The sequence below is a fragment of the Lepidochelys kempii genome, chromosome 18 (assembly GCF_965140285.1).
Source record: "Lepidochelys kempii isolate rLepKem1 chromosome 18, rLepKem1.hap1, whole genome shotgun sequence".
NCBI lineage: Eukaryota > Metazoa > Chordata > Testudines > Cheloniidae > Lepidochelys > Lepidochelys kempii.
Window position 1 is genome coordinate 13900516 of NC_136397.1, and position 19600 is coordinate 13920115.

At 40.3% G+C, this 19600-nt stretch overlaps 1 protein-coding gene across 11 annotated transcripts in view; it reads right to left on the reverse strand.

The window, feature by feature from the left end:
* The window catches only part of KIF1B (kinesin family member 1B), a 150049-nt gene that overhangs the window by 98395 nt on the left and 32054 nt on the right, over nucleotides 1-19600 (reverse strand). For all 11 annotated transcript variants that reach the window (XM_073316470.2, XM_073316471.2, XM_073316472.2 and 8 more), the window contains exons 3-6: nucleotides 11142-11218; nucleotides 7432-7611; nucleotides 3454-3519; nucleotides 466-644 (exon numbers count right to left, since the gene is read on the reverse strand). In XM_073316470.2, the coding sequence (XP_073172571.1) occupies nucleotides 466-644; nucleotides 3454-3519; nucleotides 7432-7611; nucleotides 11142-11218 (502 nt within the window). The remainder of the gene's footprint in view (nucleotides 1-465; nucleotides 645-3453; nucleotides 3520-7431; nucleotides 7612-11141; nucleotides 11219-19600) is intronic.

Below are 19600 nucleotides of genomic sequence, written 5' to 3' on the forward strand. Positions count from 1 at the left end.
CTTCACAGCCTGCTATATGGACTAACCAACCAGAGTATGGCTGACAGGCCAACTTTCTTGTTCGCCACCTTGTGGGGGGCTAGAAGTAGATTTTATTTTAACCGATTTATCACTGTATTTTTGTATACAGAGAAAGCTAGAATTAAAAGGCATGTTACCAGAAGGAACTGTAACTACTAGTGTATTTTACCACAAGCTACTGCAAGCATAAGACATCAATAAAATGACATGTGAAACCATTTCATAATACAAATTAGTGTTTACCTCTAAATTGCATTAATGCACCAAAGTGTATTTTCACACTAGGTTTAATTATTTTAGCAATTTTTAAAGCAAGTTCTCGCTCCACATATGACAAGAGCTAGAGGGGACTCCAAAACTGGCACTATATGTCATGGTGCCAGATGTGGCGCAAAAACCCTCCCCCCCAACTGGTACTGAGTGCACATCCACATCATAACCAACCTGGCTTTGTTCCCAGCATCCATGAGGTCTGCAATGTCTGTATAAGAGGTGACTGCTAACTTGGACAGGTCCTCCACATAGGGTCCGAGCAGAGGGTGCTCTCGCACTCGCAAGTTCCCCTTGTTCTTCGGGTTTAATAAGTCTCTGACTCTCTCACAATAAATCTCCATGTAACTGACCTGTGAATAGATTTGCATGGATAATTTACAGGTCTTGAAGGCCTCATTTTCTGTTGAGAGAAGTGCTGCAGAATTTTAGAGCACCACCATTAGGAAGGAGTCCTTCAGTTATATCACAATTATGATATGTGGCAGCTTGACACACTCATGGGGAGGTGGTGAGAGCAAGCCCACATTAGGTCTACAATGTAAGCTTCACACTATCCACAGCAGTTTCTCTCCTCAACTTTTTCCTTTGACTTTCCTTCACACAACCACACCCAATCTGGTTGGTCCAAACTAGTATCTGTGCTGCGGATCTTACTTTCCAGAAACTGTGCCACCTAATTAAAATCCACTACTTTTGTAGGTTCCATGATGAAATGGAGAGTTAGTAAAATATCTTTGAGATACAGCAGAATATGGAGCTTAATGTCCAATCATGTTTGTTAACTGGAGGGGAGGGAAAGCAATTTGCTTTCAGGGAACCTCCCTTCTGGACCCAGAACAAAAAGTTTAAATTAATATTCCTTTTAATTGAGGAGCCGCTTTTGGCTCTCTAGTATTTATAGCAACACACTCTGCAGGCCAGATAATCCCAAAACTCCAATGCAGATAACAATGCCAACAATAATTACATGTCAGACCTGCATACTAACTCCAGCACAATTACAAAGCTAAAATTCTTTTTAAGGCATACATTTTAATTGGCACGTTTCTCAGGGCACCAAGCTTATCCCATGTTAACAGATACTTAGTGACTTCAACATCCAAGATATTAAATGAAACGGTAAATTATTCACTTTCATTCGGTGGGAAGAATTCAGATGGAAGCAACAGTTTTAGAAATACAAAAAGGAACCCAAAATATCTAAACCAGGACAAAAAACAGACAAAAGAACTTAAAATATCAAGTGGGTCACTGTTGCACAAGTAAACGTTTATTTTAACGTTTACAGAATAATTTCTGTAACCCAGTTCTAGCCTTTCCCCCACCCAGTTTGTCCCATGTCCACTCTCAGAGCCTTCCATCACAATGAAGATCATTTTTCTGGCTTCCTTGCACAGCTCTCTGGACTCATCATCCACTCTTGCATCAAATAGCGAAAACAGTTTGAAAGTATGTTCACAAGTATTAAGCATGCTGTCCCAGTGACATTCCCACCCTCTGATTAAGCTCAAGTTCCAAAATGACCCAATGCCTTAAAACCTATTAAACTGACCAACCTTCCTGACTGTAAATCAGTAACCTTTTCACAGTTCTAGAGTTCACTAAAAACTAATAATTGGAGTCATCGGCTTACTTAAAATAAATGGATACAAAACCAAGACAATTAAGTTGGATTTGATTTATTTCCGTGCTTGCAGCACATTATTCTGTTTTATTTTAACTGGTCCATTAAAATCAGTGCAAATATTTTTCCTTTTAGAGTTTTTACATTTTTCCCCAATTGCATACTCTGACCCCAAATGAGAAAGATGGGTTGAGAAAGTTACTAAAAAGGATTTCAGGAACCTATATGAAAAGACGAGACCTGAAGAAGAGCCCTATATGAGCTCAAAAGCTTGTCTTTCTTAGCAACAGAAGTTGGTCCAAAAAATATATTACCCTAGCCCACCTTGCTTCTGAAAAGAAGAGGGCATTCTAAACATTCTGGACCAAGTCAGATGAAGACAGTCATCTCAAAGTTCTGACACTTTCAACCAAATTCCTTGTGCAAACAGATTCTAAATTATTTTTATGAGTAACAACCTGTAACTGACTTTTTTGAACTGACTATCTTAAAATGGGGTCTGCTCTGAAAACTAACTAAAAATGGATTTGAGTTCTACAAATGTGGTCTCAATGACTAGCTGTTAAATTTGTTTAGTTTACACATTTAAAAGATCATTTTACTAAATGCCCTGCAATCTCACTCTGGGAGCTGAGACTCAAACTGCACTCTGATTTACCCCATCATCACCAGTCTGAAAAGATTCTGCAGTCAGAACTTGGTTACAAAAATCTTGTGTGACCCAGAAGAGAATCCAGCTGATGATCTCTTAACAGTGCTGACTTGGGGACTAACAGGAATACACTTACTTGTCTGGAAAGTGAGCAGTTATATCTAAACACACAGAGCAGATCTGCCAACCAAAGTGCTATTTTTACAGTCCACATTTTAATCCTTTGCCAACTACGAACGTACAGATCTTCCTGCACATTCACTTGGCTAGTAGCCTGGAAATTGCCTTTGTTCTAGGACTTAACACAGAGGGCTAGTTTGGCCAGTTGGGGCTCAGGCTATAACATTCTCTTCCTGTCATTTTTCCCCCTAGTATATATTCTGCATCAACTGTGTCCCCATTCCACTTATGAAAGAGAATGGCACCCCCCAGTAGCAGGCTAACAGAAGATTCCTGCGTAAGATTGAAACATCAGATATTCTAAACTAGGCCTACATTTAAATAATAACTGAAATAATGACTAAAGGCAATTAAGAGAGAAAACACTGAATAGGTTTCCCAACCAACAGTGGTAAAATGTTTGCAAGTTCATTAAGGTTTTTCAGGCCCAGAATCCAAGAAAGCGGCTATAAGGCTAGCTTTTATAATTCACACCTTTTACTCACCACCCAAAGAGTTCAGGGAAGGTGCATTAACATTCATACAAGACTAGTTTAGCTTAGAAAGGCTTTGTTCATACATTTGTGTCAGGTGAGAAAGGGGAAGAGTTGAGTGTTCATGAACATATGAAGTAGAAAACAATACCAACGATGTAGCAGCTTCTTCAGATCAGCAGCCTCATACCCACTAATAGGAACGTGCCTCAGTTCACCAGTGTACTCACCTCCACAGAATAGGACATCTCCTCATTACTGTTGTCATTGATTTGCTCAAACAGTTCTTCACACAGCTAGAGAGAGATTAAGCCTGAGTCAGACAGCAGTCATGAGTGAGCAATGGCAAATATCAGACTGTGACTCAATCTGTTCTCCTTCTACCCTTCCCATCTCCAAAAGCCACTTTCATGACAACCACCGAACAGTGTCCAGTAAAAATGCAGTTAAACCCCATCCCCAATCACTAGTATTCAATCCTTTTGTTTTTCTCTCATCAACTATTCCTCAGTTTAACATTAATCTGCAATACAAAAACAGAATTACTTAACATAAGAAATAGAAAGACAAGGTCCGTAAGACAAGAGGTAATATCTTCTATTAGTCTATTGGACCAACTTCTGTTGGTGAAAAATGAACTTTTTGAGCTTACACTGAGCTTTTCTTTGGGTCTGGGAAAGGCGTTCTGTGTCAGAACTAAATAAAAGATGGAAGAGATAAGTAGTTAACATGTGGCAAGAGATCTTTCAAGGTCAAGTGGATGGGATCTCTGTTGAGTAGGAGTTATAATTGTTTAATGATGCCCCATAAGGGTTCTATTATGGGGTGGTAGATGACAACTAGGAGTCATCCCCCCACCTCCATTGAAGCAGGTTCTCTCCTGCAACTGCAGAGGTGTTAACTGCCCACTTCACCTTGAATAGGTCTTTTGCAACCTGTTAACTCTAACTGTTCCACTTTGTATTTAGCAAAAAGAAAAGGAGTACTTGTGGCACCTTAGAGACTAACCAATTTATTTAGTCTCTAAGATGCCACAAGTACTCCTTTTCTTTTTACGAATACAGACTAACACGGCTGTTACTTTGAAACCTTTGTATTTAGCAGTGACACTGAGAACCTTTCCCAGACTGAAGAAAAAGCTCTGTAATTCATCTTTTTCGATCAACAGAAGTTGGTCCAATAGTATTACCTCACCCACCTTGTCTCTAATATCTTGGGATCAACACAGCAACAGCACCACAATACAAAAATGACAGTCTAACAACTGAAATAAGAAAAACAGATTATAAATTCCAGAGAATGAGATGATTAAAAATATGAAATCTTCTCCCATCTGGCTATATTATATATATGGTTATTTTTAGGAGAATAATCCTCAAAGTCCATTGGTTTGACAAAGTTCCAGGAATCAGATTTGAGGCAACTAGTAGATGCTTAAAATCAGCTAGTAACTTCATATGAAGGATGCTGAAGCTACCCAGACAGACTCTATAGGAGAGTTTCTGCTGTGTTTGAGGCTTGTATTTTGCTTACTTAAAATTAAGGTAACAAATGAAGCTACCAATAGTGGAGCAGCATATGTTGTACCTGGAAATGCATTAGAAGAATTGGGACTGCATGGGGGGGAAGCATGAGTATGGAAAAGGATAGAGGGTAGAAGTAGGCCTCACAGGCATCAGTACCTAAACAAGCCATTGCATGCAAGATATGTGGCAGTGTGGACAGAGTACCAGGAGATTTTAGGAGCACACACTCTGAACAGTTAAGTCAGTGCATGGTTTTAAGAGATCACTATTTTAGACCTCCACATAGATGTGTCAGAGGTTGGCTGGTAGGGGAATCTAGTGAACATGAGAAAGTGGAAGATGACAGACTACAATTGGAGGGATAGCTCAGTGGTTTGAGCATTGGCCTGCTAAACCCAGGGTTGTGAGTTCAATCCTCCAGGGGGCCACTTCGGGATATGGGGTAAAAATTGGGGATTGGTCCTGCTTTGAGCAGGGGGTTGGACTAGATGACCTCCTGAGGTCCCTTCCAACCCTGATATTCTATGATTCTATAATTGTTCATGTCTCCCGTGCAATCCACCCCCTGCACTAATGCATTCTCACTCCTGGTTCAACCCTCCCCCCCCAGTTTTTTTGGGGGGGAGGGATAGCTCAGTGGTTTGAGCATTGGCCTGCTAAACCCAGGGTTGTGAGTTCAATCCTTGAGGGGGCCATTTAGGGATCTGGGGCAAAAATTGGGGATTGGTCCTGCTTTGAGCAGGGGGTTGGACTAGATGACCTCCTGAGGTCCCTTCCAACCCTGATATTCTATGATTCTATGATTCTATGATTTGTGCATGGAGGACAATTTTGCTCCCCCGCGTATTTTTTTGTGCAGGGAAGGCAGAGGAACCAGTGAGTAAATTTCATACAGAAATAATGCTTTCCCTTCTATGTAGTTAATTGGTTTTATTCTTCTGTGGTATAATCTCTCAACAAGATGCAACTGGAGGTAGGGGAGGAGAGGGTTGTAAGAACCTAAAGTAGATAACAGGAGCAATATTCTGGTTAGCTAGTTTTTAACATGGCTTTTGATTTGCATAACCTTAGGGAGCTAGAAAGATGAATGTAGCATCCCCAAATTTACAGTGGAAAAAGCAAATGAAGAAACATCAAGTTGCTGTGTAAAGGCTTTGGACCCATTTCAGGTGTTATGCTCAAAAAGATGTTAAATTCACAGAAGAAAAACAAGGTGTTAGATGTATGAACAACATTCCTTATTAACTATGCTCAGCACACATCTATGAGTAACGGTTTCCCAAGCATGTGGTTGACATTTACATCTAACCTACGTGCCGCCACCGCTAGTGGCAACAGAACACTTGTTATGCATTTGACTGCACAGGTTTGAGCCATTAGCAGAGAGCAACGCTTTCCGTTGTCCATTTCATACCTGGGGCATAGAGCCAGTAACTCCTGCTGCTGATCCTATAGCAGGACGATGACAGACTATTCAGCAAATTTATTTATTGAGGCTGAAACCCAATCTCCACTTTCCACTTTAATGGGAAAACTCCTTCCAAAACATGCACACAACATATCAGTAATGCTAGGACAACATGAGAGAGGAGCTGAGGTGTGGCAAAAGCACCATGCAGCCAACAGCTATATCATCTTGAACATTAGACACACCTGGTACAGCCTTAATGAAATATTATCAGCCATAAATTTCCCAGAGCATTCTTTTAGGCTCTTTATGTTGCCATGGACTAAAACTTGTCTCAAAATAAATGCTTTTTTGGGGATAGGGTTAATTTAGTGTGTTTATACAAATCAGTATCTCAACATTCCTACCTATTTTATTTCTCACTTGGTAATCTATATGTAAATATATACACACACACCGCTAAGACAATGAGACATTCATTTCCCACGGTGGAAAGACAAGACAGATTCTCCAGACCCCTGTCTCTATTGAGAGTTTCATCAGTGACACCACCTCTTGGATTCTTACTGAATAAGTATTCCTGTACTGTCCTGTCAACAATCAGGGCAAAAGTCAGGAAACTCAGTGGAATCAGACATTTATATTACTTTACTGAGTTGTTTTTCTTTTAGGAAGAATTACAAAGGGCAGAGTATTTTGTTCTTGGTTTTAAATTCCGTAGAACTGTTCTCTTTGGAATAATTTCTCTACTTTTCTACTACATGTATTTTCTACTACATGCATCCGATGAACTGAGCTGTAGCTCACAAAAGCTTATGCTCAAATAAATTTGTTAGTCTCCAAGTACTCCTTTTCTTTCTACTTCTCTTAAATTTGAGTCACTCATTCTTACATTTCTTTTTAATTGCCTTAGGTAGAGGTTAAACATAAAAGAAGTTATATATCCTCTGAACAATCTACACTCAAGATATAAGCCCCATTTATTCTACAGAAACAGCTAAGTTTAAACAGTTGAGAAGTATGTTTGCAACCAAGCTGTGCTGTATCATGTTGGTTTCTTGCAAGTATGGACAGAAAACATGATTTTAGAGTCACGTTAGACAGCAGTGGTAGCCTATGTCAAGTCTGACTGCACCAGATCCAAGGTTGATGCTTTCCCTCCTGGAAAGTAAGATTTGGTTCTTTGTGAACCATTACTGCAAGGTAACAAATCATACATTAGCAAACATTTAAATATGTTTTGTAAAGTAAATACCCAGCCCAGGCTTTGTTACCTGTGGGATGATGCCTGCCTGGCTTTCCTCCTGTTTGCCCATCATGGTATAGGATTTCCCAGCTCCAGTCTGCCCATAGGCGAAGATACACACATTGTAGCCCTCAAAGGCATGTAACAGCATCTCCTTCCCAATATCATTGTAGACACGGTTTTGAGATGCAAAGCAGGGATCTTCAGGCTGCAAAGATGAAAAGAGAATAAATACTGCCCTCTACTCCCACCCCTAAGGTCTAAATTCAGAAAGGTATTAAGAGTTATTCCACACTTAAAGAAACCTTGTGGATCAACCCCCAGTGGAAGGTAATGTTGGTGTTTCTCTTACAGACCGGTTTTCCAAAGACACTACCTGTTGAAGCAGAATGAAAACAACTATTTTAGGCAATGTCAATCTGCTGGTGGGGAAGCAATCTATTACCACTGCTGATACTGATGAAGAAGTTCTGTGCAAAATCCCAGAGACAGTATTTTGAGTGTATAAGAAAGGAGAACAAGCACAGAGTTAAAAAGAGGATCAAAGTGAACAAAGAAGAGATGGGGCAGAAAATCTCAGATGGGTTAAGGCTGGACAGGGACCTAGAGGGAAAAAACCCAGCATTTTCGGGCGGGGGGAGGGGGGAGGAGGAGGAGGAGGAGAGTGAAAATTGCATTTGAGTTCCAGTTACCACTCAACAAGCCATGAAAATGAATTAACCTGTTTTGCATCTGTCAGATTCCATTTTCTAAATCCCAATCTAAATTTATAATTACAGTACAACTTAAAATTTGTATTAATGACTACAAACCCACTGTGAATTGATACACATTTCCAAGTTAGCAAATAGGTGAACAAAGCAAGAGTCAGGACAATGTAACAAAACGATTTCATTTTGGCAACGATAGTTTAGTATTGATAACACTTTACTATCTGATGTATATTTTGCCTCTCTAGGCACTTGTATTGTGCTTATCTAAAATTCAGCATGATGTAAAACAATGAAGCCCTATTAACAGAAGAACTTACTACAGTCTCATCTATTACTAAAGCTGTGCAGAGACGGGAGGCCACTGTTTGTGTGTGCACAAATTAGCAAATTTTTACACTATTTTAAAAGGTCTTAGAATTTCTAAAATATAAGTGTGTGGCGTTAATGTACTTGGGAGGGAAAATATCAAGAGCTCTGCTTGAGAGTCAAGTGGAAGCATGAACAATCTTGTTCCTGTTAAATCAATGTGAGAAGTTTGATTTTTGTTTATTTTACTGAATGACAGAAAGCAAATATAGCCTCAAAATCCTTATGCTGAATATGGAGATCCCAGCCATGACCACTAAAAATAATCAAGACTTCTTTCAGTCTAAGGCCTCTTTCACAGCACCAGCTGATAGAGCATTTTCCAGTCTAAGCAATAGTGGAGCAGATCAATTCCAAAGTTATTTGCTCTGCCAACTCCTCTATGGAAAACATTCAGGGGATTTTTAATAAATTGACTAAACTGGAAACCAACATAGAGACACACTGTGGAAAAGTACAGCACCTGGACAACAGGATTAAGTTCTCTGAAACCATGATGCTGAACAAAGAGGGGCTAATGACAAAACTAGCAGAGGGCAGTATGGTTACAGACAATCAAATCAAGATCCCAAAATAAAGCAGCTGTTCCCCCTCTCAGGCCTGTTTTCTTCTCTGGAAAGTACGATGCCAAAAGGCCTGAATCCAAGGGTAAAAGATTTGACTTTGAAAAAAGCCTACTACACTCCTACAACAGGAAGCCAACAAAAGGCCCTAGAGAGGAAGCACCATAACTGTCTAATCAGAAGGATCAAGATAGAGTTTTGCTTGCTGAATGTACTATAAAAAGTGCAATTTAAATGGGGTCAAACTGGTGTATTACCCAGATTGGAATGCAACCTCAGAGGCTATTCTAAGACTTTTTCTGAACAAAGAACTGAATCCTCCATTTTGTAGCTGGTGAAGTTCTGTCACTTGCAATGAGAAATCATTGTATTTTGGGATCAGACATCGGCATCCAATTACTTGACTCTACCCAAGACCATGCACAAGGTCTAGGACACAAAAAGACGACTAACAGAATTCACCGTGTATATTAACATCCCCTTTTGTTGACATGCTCCCCTTCTCCCTTGGCCAGCCGGAGAAGCCCTTGTTCAATTATTTGGCAACTGTTTTCTTTACGCAACATATTATACAAGTGAGACTAAGTGTTTTCTGCTGCATCAATTAGAAAAGATTACATTGATGGTGTAAAATCAGAACACTTTTCGTAGGAATATACTTTTAGCCATAAGAAAAGGAGTACTTGTGGCACCTTAGAGACTAACCAATTTATTTGAGCATAAACTTTCGTGAGCTACAGCTCACTTCATCGGATGCATACTGTGGAAAGTCCACAGTATGCATCCGATGAAGTGAACTGTAGCTCACGAAAGCTTATGCTCAAATAAATTGGTTAGTCTCTAAGGTGCCACAAGTACTCCTTTTCTTTTTGCGAATACAGACTAACATGGCTGTTACTCTGAAACTTTTAGTGATTACTCAAATATTCTCTCTCCCCTCATAGCAGTGGGCACTGACAGCATTTGTTTTTGTTTTTTTGAAGAATGGTCATGATGTAATAGTGCTGGTTGATTTTAATGTTAGACTGCAACTTTTATAATAGCAAGTTCTTCTTGAAGATGTGCATGACCTAAAATGACAGCAAAAGCTGTGGATATAAAAGTCATGTTTTCATCTATTAGGGTTTAGTCTACATAGTGCTTATGGTGTTTTTGCCTCTCTGCTTGATCAATGTAATATAATTGTATGGTTTCTTCACAACTGCTTTATTCAGTAAGAGGTTTCATTAAAAGCTCTGTAGATATAAGTTTAAGCTTTGGTCAAGAACACATTATCTGAGGGTGTCAACCAGTGCAAAAAATGTCAAAATTCCCTTCCCCTCAGCCAGACTAAATACTGATGTTTAGCTGATGAGAGAGAAAAAAAAAGGATAATCTCCTTCTCCACCTTTCAAGAAAACAGGGGAGGGGACCTAATGCAGAACTGTAGAGCTCTGCTATAAAACAATCACTGGAAGTCAACAAGACTTCAGATCTAGCTCTCTGGAGAGGTGGGGCAGAATGCTTAGAGGACAAAAATGTATTGCTTTTACAGTTACAGGAAATATGGATCACTACTCTGCCTCTTCCTGATAAACCACTGGAATCCAGCTCACTTCACCCCCCACCGTGCCACAGATTCTCCCCTCCCCCCAAGTCTGCACTTTGTCCAACAGAAATTAGAACTGATGAAGTGAGCTGTAGCTCATGAAAGCTTATGCTTAAATAAATTGGTTAGTCTCTAACGTGCCACAAGTCCCCCTTTTCTTTTTGCGAATACAAACTAACACGGCTGCTACTCTAGAACTGAAAAGTTACTTTTGTGGCTCAAATTCCACTCTGCAGCTGCTTGAACACACACATTTTTCTATGTCTTTCCCCTCCTTCCTCTTTCAAACACACACCCAGACTATGTTCTCAGACCCCCAGACCTTACTCGTTCACATTCCCAGGATGGAAAAAAGCTAGAACATAGAGACAGAGCTCTGAACTTGTATCACTCAAAATACAATAAAATCATAATAGGAGCAGCTGGTTGAAATGGGGTGTCAGGAGACAATCCAAGCCAGTCTGACTGGTAAACAGTAGTTTTTGCTACAGTGCATTCAGAAACTTACTGAGGTGTGAGACCAGTAGGAGTAGTCAAAGCTGAAGGACTTTGGTGCTTCCTTGGGGTTCTTTGGGTTGATAATACCTAGAAGAAATAAAAATCATATTCAGCTATCCAAAGCATTTAGGGACATAAAATGAAAACCAAGAGAGTCAGATCATGAGCTGCAGCAAGAAATGTTATGAAAATTGACCCTCAGACCCAGTCAATATGGATGTCTTTGCACAGCCAGAGTGTTCATAAATTACATTGAAGGACATAAGATCAGGATGGGTGTTCATATCACCACCTCACAAAAAATAATACATCTGTAGGGCCTCCGTGAAGCAGGTCAGGAAAAGGCAGATACAGTCATAAGGGAACACACCTACTAAATAAAGTTCATAATAAGCAGCGATGCAAGAGACTTAAGTGGAGGGAGGGGTGCAAGGAGGAATATTAAAGGAAGAGCCAAAACCCACAAAAGCTCAGGGCACTTCAATAACGAAAAGCTCAAGAGCCCCGGGATTTCACAGCAGGATGACTCTTCAAAGCTTATTTGGAAATTCATGTTACAGTATAAGGATAAAAGCCCTTGGCCTACGGATTTTCTTTCAGAGGCTCAGGATTCTACATGACATCGTGGGAGGCAATGAAAGGAGGTGGAGGAGGATCTACAGACATTTCAGGGATTACACTGATAAGACATATTACAATATTCTTCTACAAATAAAATATGTGCTGAGCCCACATGAAGATTTTAATAGGACTGACATTAAATGAACTAAGCCAAACTATTTGTAAACCTTGCCTTCTGCATATGGCTATTCAATCCCATAGAAACCCAAACCAAACCTTGCTTTTATTCCCAGATCACAGCAACAAGGCAACATTTTACCCTTTGAAAGGATCAATATAATTTACTTTTTAAGGTGACCCCATTCCTGGTTTGATTTGTAAACTTTATGTCAGCAGACAATAAAAGAATATCACATCTATAATTTGTGACAGCCTTCTGGAGGACCTCTCTACAAGTTTAAACCCCAAACAGTCTTAATGAACAGAGCTATAGTCTCCTTACTATAATCTCACTAAGGTACTGAAAATAAGAACTTAAGACAGGGGTGGCCAAACTTATTGGCCCTCTGAACCACATACAACAATCTTCAGAAGTTCAAGAGCTGAGGCACACCTGCCGGGGGCCAGGACTTGGGGCTTCAGCCCCACTCCTGCTGAAGCCCCAAGCCCTGGCAGGTGCGCCCCGTGGGACTGAAGACCCCAAGACCCTCCTCCCTGCTGGGCAGACGCTACTACCCCACCACCTTGCTGCAAGACAGAGTCCCAAGCTCTTCTCTTCCACCTCAATCTGGTAGGTGGAGAATGGTGGGGCAAGGGGATTCTGCAAGCCGCAATTTAATGGTAAGAGGACCATATATGGCTCGCAAGCCACAGTTTGGCCTCCCCAGACTTAAGATATGACAAAGGATCAAACCATTAGTTCATCTAATATGGAGTCTTGCAGTGATGTGCCAATATTTTTAAAATGGACTTTTAAATGTTTTGCTTCAGTCAGTGATACTCATATGTAGGCTTAGAGGATCAGATTTTTATTGGTAAATGCTTATTTCACCGTACACTGAGAAAGTATTTCCATGATAATAGAAACTTACAGATGTCCAAAGAAAAATGCTCCTTGAGAAATTGTTTGATTTAAAGTTATTTACTTTGTATATCTGATGTGTTAACAATTTGTGTTTAACGCTTTAACTTTTTGAATCTCAATGTCTACTGCGATTAAATTGTCTGAGCTGCCCCCCCTTAATTTTCCGCAATTACGAAAATGTAAATACATACAAATCTAAAAAAGTGTTTTTAAATAGATTTGTGAAATTATGAAAAATAAAAATCAAATTCTACTAAGCCTACACGTAGTATTCCTCTCCCCTCCAGGCACACATCAAAACACTCATCAATTCCACACTCTTTCCCTTTCCCCAAATCCATCCATCCACACTTCCCCCCAGACCCTTCTCAATCCACCAGATTGACCACTCCCCAGAAATTCAGTTATCCTGGGAGGCTCCTCTACCTGGCAGCTTTTTGCAGCAATAGGTAGGTGTCATATCGCCTCTGATGGGGAGGATGAGGGTCGATTGTGGAATGAGCCCTAAATGAGTTGTAGGCTGCAATACTCTTTGGTTCTTAAGATGAGAAAGGCCTTCCCGAGTTGATGTGTGATCAAGTCTTCCCTGGTAAGTTTGAGAGACAGATAGAACAAGATTCCAGTGTTCAAACTGCAGGCTGAGGTTGGGCAAGCAAGTACTGATGGGAAGAATTGAGCAACAGGATTGCCACACAGTGAAACAGCAACTTAGCCTCGCCTCTCCCCCTAGTGTCCTGCTGGAAAGACAGACAGGAGGGGAAAGAGGATGTAGAATATCCCATGTGCACTCCAATTAGCCTTAGTGGAGAATGCAGAGGAAAGGATCCCTTTGCAAGAGAGAAAACAGATATATCAGCAGTCTGGCAGCTACCAGAGGACTGACTATGACGCAGCCTAAGGCAGCCATGCAGGTAAGTAAGCAGTCCCTCTGACAGTCCCCTGGGCAGGCTTATCAGGATGAGGAGTCCAGGCACTGGGGGGGGGGGGGGGAGGGAGGAAGACAAGTAAGTTTTATGGGGCTGCTAATTTATGAAGTGAGCTGTAGCTCACTAAAGCTTATGCTCAAATAAATTGGTTAGTCTCTAAGGTGCCACAAGTACTCCTTTTCTTTTTGCGAATACAGACTAAAAAGGCTGCTACTCTGAAACCTGTAATTTATCTCTGTGAGCAGTAAGATGGGATGAGAGAGTGCTGGCCATGGTTCTGCTCCCCTCCTCCAAAGTACCAGCCAGAGGAGCAGACTGGACATTGAGGGGGCATGCAGCAACTGGCAATGGGTCAATGCAACGTACTCTCCCCACTTTGTAGAACATGGAAATACCTGATTCAGAGGGATGCATCTGTGGTCACAATTGTTTTTGGAGTTGTTCTGGGACTGATGCATCTGCATGCTGCCCTACACTCAGGGCTATGAGTACAGTCTGAATCCAGGCCTGAGTAAGCAGCTGCTAAATCAACCTCAAAGTCCGAGGGGCTGAAGTTTACACAAATCTTTGGTTTTAGGGAAGGCCTGTGGATTGTGTCTTTCAAATGGGACGATCTTTAACTACAGCCTCCTGCTACAGCGGTTGAGTTCACTTGCTTCCTCCTTTCAACAATAGTGACTGGCTTACTTTGATTTCACATTGCTTGGTAGCAAGTTACATGCTTTCAAGGCCATCTCCACAAGGCAAAGGGTTAGACATCTATTTTTAAAAATAAAAGTTTATTCTTTTGGGTCCCAAAAGTCAGCTTTGATAGGTGGAGAGGGGACATGTAAACCACACTCAGTGGCATCCTGCCTCTGGCAATGACCCATAACCAGTATGAAAGAATGCAAAACCCACCAAGGACCTAACCAGTTGTGCAGGGATAGACAGGGGTGGAAGTGGGAGTTCTTCCTGCTCCTACAGACAGTTTATACCCTGAAGCCAAACTTTGATCTTCCTCACTAAAGGCCATTTGTTTCTCAAATATTTAGCCTAGGTACTCTATACTTGTAGGAAAGCTTAACCCTTTTTCCTATAGGCGTGTCCTATTCCACAACACCCTAATCTCTTATCTCAGTCATTACAAAACTAAATTCCAAGGGGAACCGAGCCCTTTGAAAACATATAACCTCAGAATTCCCTTCCAAGATTTAACAGCTATACCAGATGCTGCATCCCTAAGCAAGACCACTATCCAAGGCTATGGGATAGGAAGGGGATCTCTGCCCCAGACTGCTGTTTCGGCCACAAATAGCAATAGTTGCTACTGTATTTCTACTGGCCAATTCCACTTTGCTTAGATTTGCCATGCTGACATTCCTGCCTTATAAAAGCTGACAGACAGGCAAAGCCAAGGATTAATATGCCTTACACCAATATGCTGTCACATTGCAAAGACATGTTGCTTTGGATAGCAACGTGGCATCATAACATTAGTAACAAAAAACAAACTGGTAACCTAAGCAATCAAATGTGGCTTCAGTCTCCCTTTGTCTCAGCCAAGCTGTAATAATTCTACAGCACACACATTTCAGCCATTTCTAGTAATCAGAAAAACCCCAAACCAATCCCTTTGGTTCAGTTTTCTAGGGTTCCATTCCTATGATGCTGTCCTTGCTCTTATTATTCCCTTCCCACATCCCACTCATTCATAGCTATCACCATCCACAGCACTGAAAGGTGATGAAAGGCTGTACTTCCTTGCAAGGAACAGAAAATTTTGTGCTCACAAGAAAGGATTACTAAAACTAGTTACCAAATGAGTTCAAAGTAACATCCTTATGAGTGAGTAGGTTATTTGACTGATTTCAAAGGCTAAGTTTATAAGTGAAAATAATTTTCACCATTAAGTGCAGAAATTGATAGAATCCATTCCCATCTCTCTCAAGTACACCTTAGCTCAGTGGTTCTTAACCCTGGGGGTGTGAGATGCCATTTCTGGGGGTGCAAGACATGCCAGGTTTTTTTAGAAGGTAAATCAAAAACACAAATCAATCACAGGCATGTAAATACAACTACATTGTTTTATCAAACCTATGTATTTAACGATTACTGTAATATACAAACAAAATATACCTAGGTTTAAAGAACTGAACTACTTCAATGATTTTTGATAAGGGGTGCAAGAACATATTTTGAGAACCAAAGGGGTGCTGGCTGCTGTAAAGGTTAAGAACCACTGCCTGAGCTTGATAGCAACTCCAAGCAGATAGAGAGGCAGATGCAATAATGCTAACTGTCCTAACAATTATATTTCACTATGTCACTTAATAATCCCAATACCATGCTACTGCCATCCCAAACTCTACAGTTACTACAAATGCAAGAGGAGTAAAGGCTGAGGGAAAGAAGCCGCTATCCCCTCTTCCACATCTGGCACTCTGACACATTCCATATAGCTCCTCCTGACATGCGAAGCCTGAATGGACTAGCAGTAAGCAACAGAAACGTGGCAATATCTTCACTGACAATGGTATGTGTGCTTTTACTGAAGGATAAAAAATGTTAGCTATCCTGCTATAAAACATAATGAAGACAAGGCACTGTAGTTTTCCCAGTAGGTCATCTAGGCAAGGTCCTCTATGGGTGGACAGTATTGTGCAGACCTGACTTAGCTACCTCAGTGTAAAAATTTGCCCGTGCCTTGTCGCCATTTAGGATTTTAGAGACAATCGTCGTGTATTAGTTATCTCACTATAAACACACCTTTCTGTCCGTGAAGGCAACACCTACACTTGCACAAGAGTTAACATTGCATTTTAAGACTCTTCTGTGTCTTAGGACATAGCTACACTGGAAACTTCAAAGCGCTGTTGCAAGAACGCTCCCACGGCAGCGCTTTGAAGTGCGAGTGTGGTCGCACTCGAGTACTGGGAGAGACCCCTCTCAGCGCTCCTGGTAATCCACCTCCACAAGGGGATTAGCTCCCAGCGCTCGGAGCCTGTCTATGTTAGCGCTTTAAAGGGCTCAGACTTGCTACACTCAGGGGGGTGATTTTTCACACCCCTGAGCCAGCAAATTAGAGAGCTATAAAAGGTAAGTGTACACAAGCCCTCAGTAACACTGAAAAGAGAACAAGCAGCAGGAACTGTTTAGGGTTACTCAAAGACAAGTTTGTTGAGAAAGTGAACTGTGAATTGTAAGAGCATTAACCTTGAGGACATCTCCAAAAAGATTCTCGATTGCCAACAGACAGATAGAAAGCATTTATCTAATGCACTAAGAGCTTTGTTCAAACAGGTGATGAAAGATTATGGAACATGAAGAAATCCATGAGAAGGTTAACTTCTTTTAAGCAATTAGGTAACAGTGACTTATTTTAAACACCCTTATTTCCCCAAACAATTATTCTCATAAAGGAGTAGAACGTGTGCACAAGAAGCCAAGAATTTTAAGAAAGCTATATAATTTATCATCCAGGGAATGATGACCTTTCACAAGTCAGAGTTTAAATTTGCCTCAGATTAGCATTTGATAATCAACACTAACTAGCACGGTTAACAGTCTCAGAGAAGTCAAAGTATCAACTACCCTTTTGGTCCCAGAGGCATTCCTTCCATGATAAAGTTGAGGTACACAAATACCACATGGGGGAAGTCTTGATTACTGTTGCCCATGTTGCATCTTGAAGACAAAGAAATGGTTATCCAGAATTGTCACCTTTCAAAAAAAAACACAAAATCTAGTTTCTCCTAGTCACATATCTGATATATATGGGATTTAGCAGTATACAGACAGACAATGATGAAATTAGCTTCTCAACATATCCAAGGAACCAGGGTGGATAAAAATCAATGATTTAAAAATATATATCAGATTTTTTATTTAAATTGGATTTTTTTGATAAATGCTTTTTGAGGAAAACACTCAAAAAGATAGTTTTAAGTAAGATACATTATAGCTCAGATATTTCATCATGGAATAGGAATTATAAATTCTAATTCTATAGTATGAGACAATATATTCATGGAATGTTTAAGAAAAGTTTTGTAAATGAGTTCCAATAGTTCATGGATTAGGGACCCAATCTTATGGGGTTCCAGGGGCTTCTGTATAGATTATTTAGGATAATGTTTCTATCTACCCAAAGGGACTCAGTGCTCAGTCTAGAAGATACCATCAGAGAGGCCTAGTTTTGCAATTCTCAAACTGTGGATTTGTGTCTCCAGAGATAACATGCTTGTTAACAGCAAAAATGTTTTAAAATAAATAAATATATAGAGGTGAGAAACAGACCTCAACCCTACTGTCCCTCTGCAAATTTGTGTACAGAGTCAATCCCTTACCTCTCTCAAAGTGCAAAGCTTCAATAAGTTCACTGAATATAAGATTGTTGGGGACGAAATAGAACTGGACAAGGAGAAGTAGTCTGGAGATAAATGTGAGAAGGGAGGGACAGGCAGTAGAAACAAAAGTGAAACTGTTAGAGTAGCATATTCCAGAAGTCTTGAGGTCTTTTGTGAGTGTAGCCTTCACTGATTTGAGATCTACCATACCATTCTTTCACTAAAAGGGAAAACCTATAATGGCAGCAGGCTGTAAAAGAGACCCAGTTTGGGAATATTTTAATGACCTTCCTCTACCTGTAGAGAAGTCAGGCATGCGTGCAAAATGCAAACAGCGCAACAAAGAAATACAAGGCCTGGTTTCCTGAATGAAACAACATCATGAGAAGTGTTCCTTCTCAGAAGAAAGCTGTGTTGAAGGTGACATGTCTGAACATGCAGGATCTTCAGGATGGTAAACTTTTTTATTTCATACTTCTTTCTTAAGGACTGCCTGTCTTCCTTCTGGACTACTTGTGAATTCTCATGTCTGAGCAAAAAATATAGTTGTTACTCTATGGTACTATTATTTTAGATGCAGTTGTGATAAAAAATAAATAGCCAAAATAGGCAGATCTTCCTTTTACAATTTCACCTTTAAAGCAGTATGGAGTGTCAGAGAATACAATGAGTAATACTAAATGAGCAGTATGGTAATAATAAATTAAATAACTGCATTGACTTATTTTGTTTAGAAGAATCCATCCTCAACATACAGGATTCTGAAGACTATCCACCTTCAAGATCACCATCATTTTCTATAGTTTCAGAGTTATCTGCAAATGATAGTGTTTCAGTCACATCATGTATGTCACACAGCCACAGTATATCACCTGTAGCAAAAAGAAAAAAAAATATCTCCCATCATCCAGAAACAACCATAGATAAGTTTGTGATAAAAACCAGCAGATTACAAAAAGAGGTAAAACATTGATGAAAACATTGCCCAGTTTGTTTATGCAACAAACTCTCCTTTCCGTAGCATTGAGAACCTACACTTCATTAACACCAGGATACAGTCCACCCAACAGAGCAGATGTTGCAGAAAAATTCCTAGACAAAGTTTATGAAAGAGAAATTGAGCAGTGTGCAAAAGGTCTACAGGGCAAAATTGTTAACCTGAGTCTTGATGGGTGGAGCAATGTCCACAATGATCCTGTTGTATGTGCTTGTGTGACAACAGAAGAAAGGAATGTCTTCCTTACAGAAACAATTGATACATCAGGAAGTGGACACACAGCAGAATACTAACAAGTAGGAGCAATAAAAGCTATAATAAACTGCAGGGGGAAAAAAAACCAAATGTCTAGTACACAGCTTGGTCACAGACAATGAGGAAAAAGTATCCAAGATGAGAAGAAATTTAGAAGAGAGTCCCAAGCTAATAATGTACGGTTGCAGTGCTCATTTGATGCACCTCCTAGCCAAAGGCTTCAGTGTTCCAGAAATAAAGGCTAATGTTGTTGAAACTGCAAAATACTTCCGTAACAACCACTTTGCAGCAGCTGCTCTGAAAAAGTGGAAGGAACAA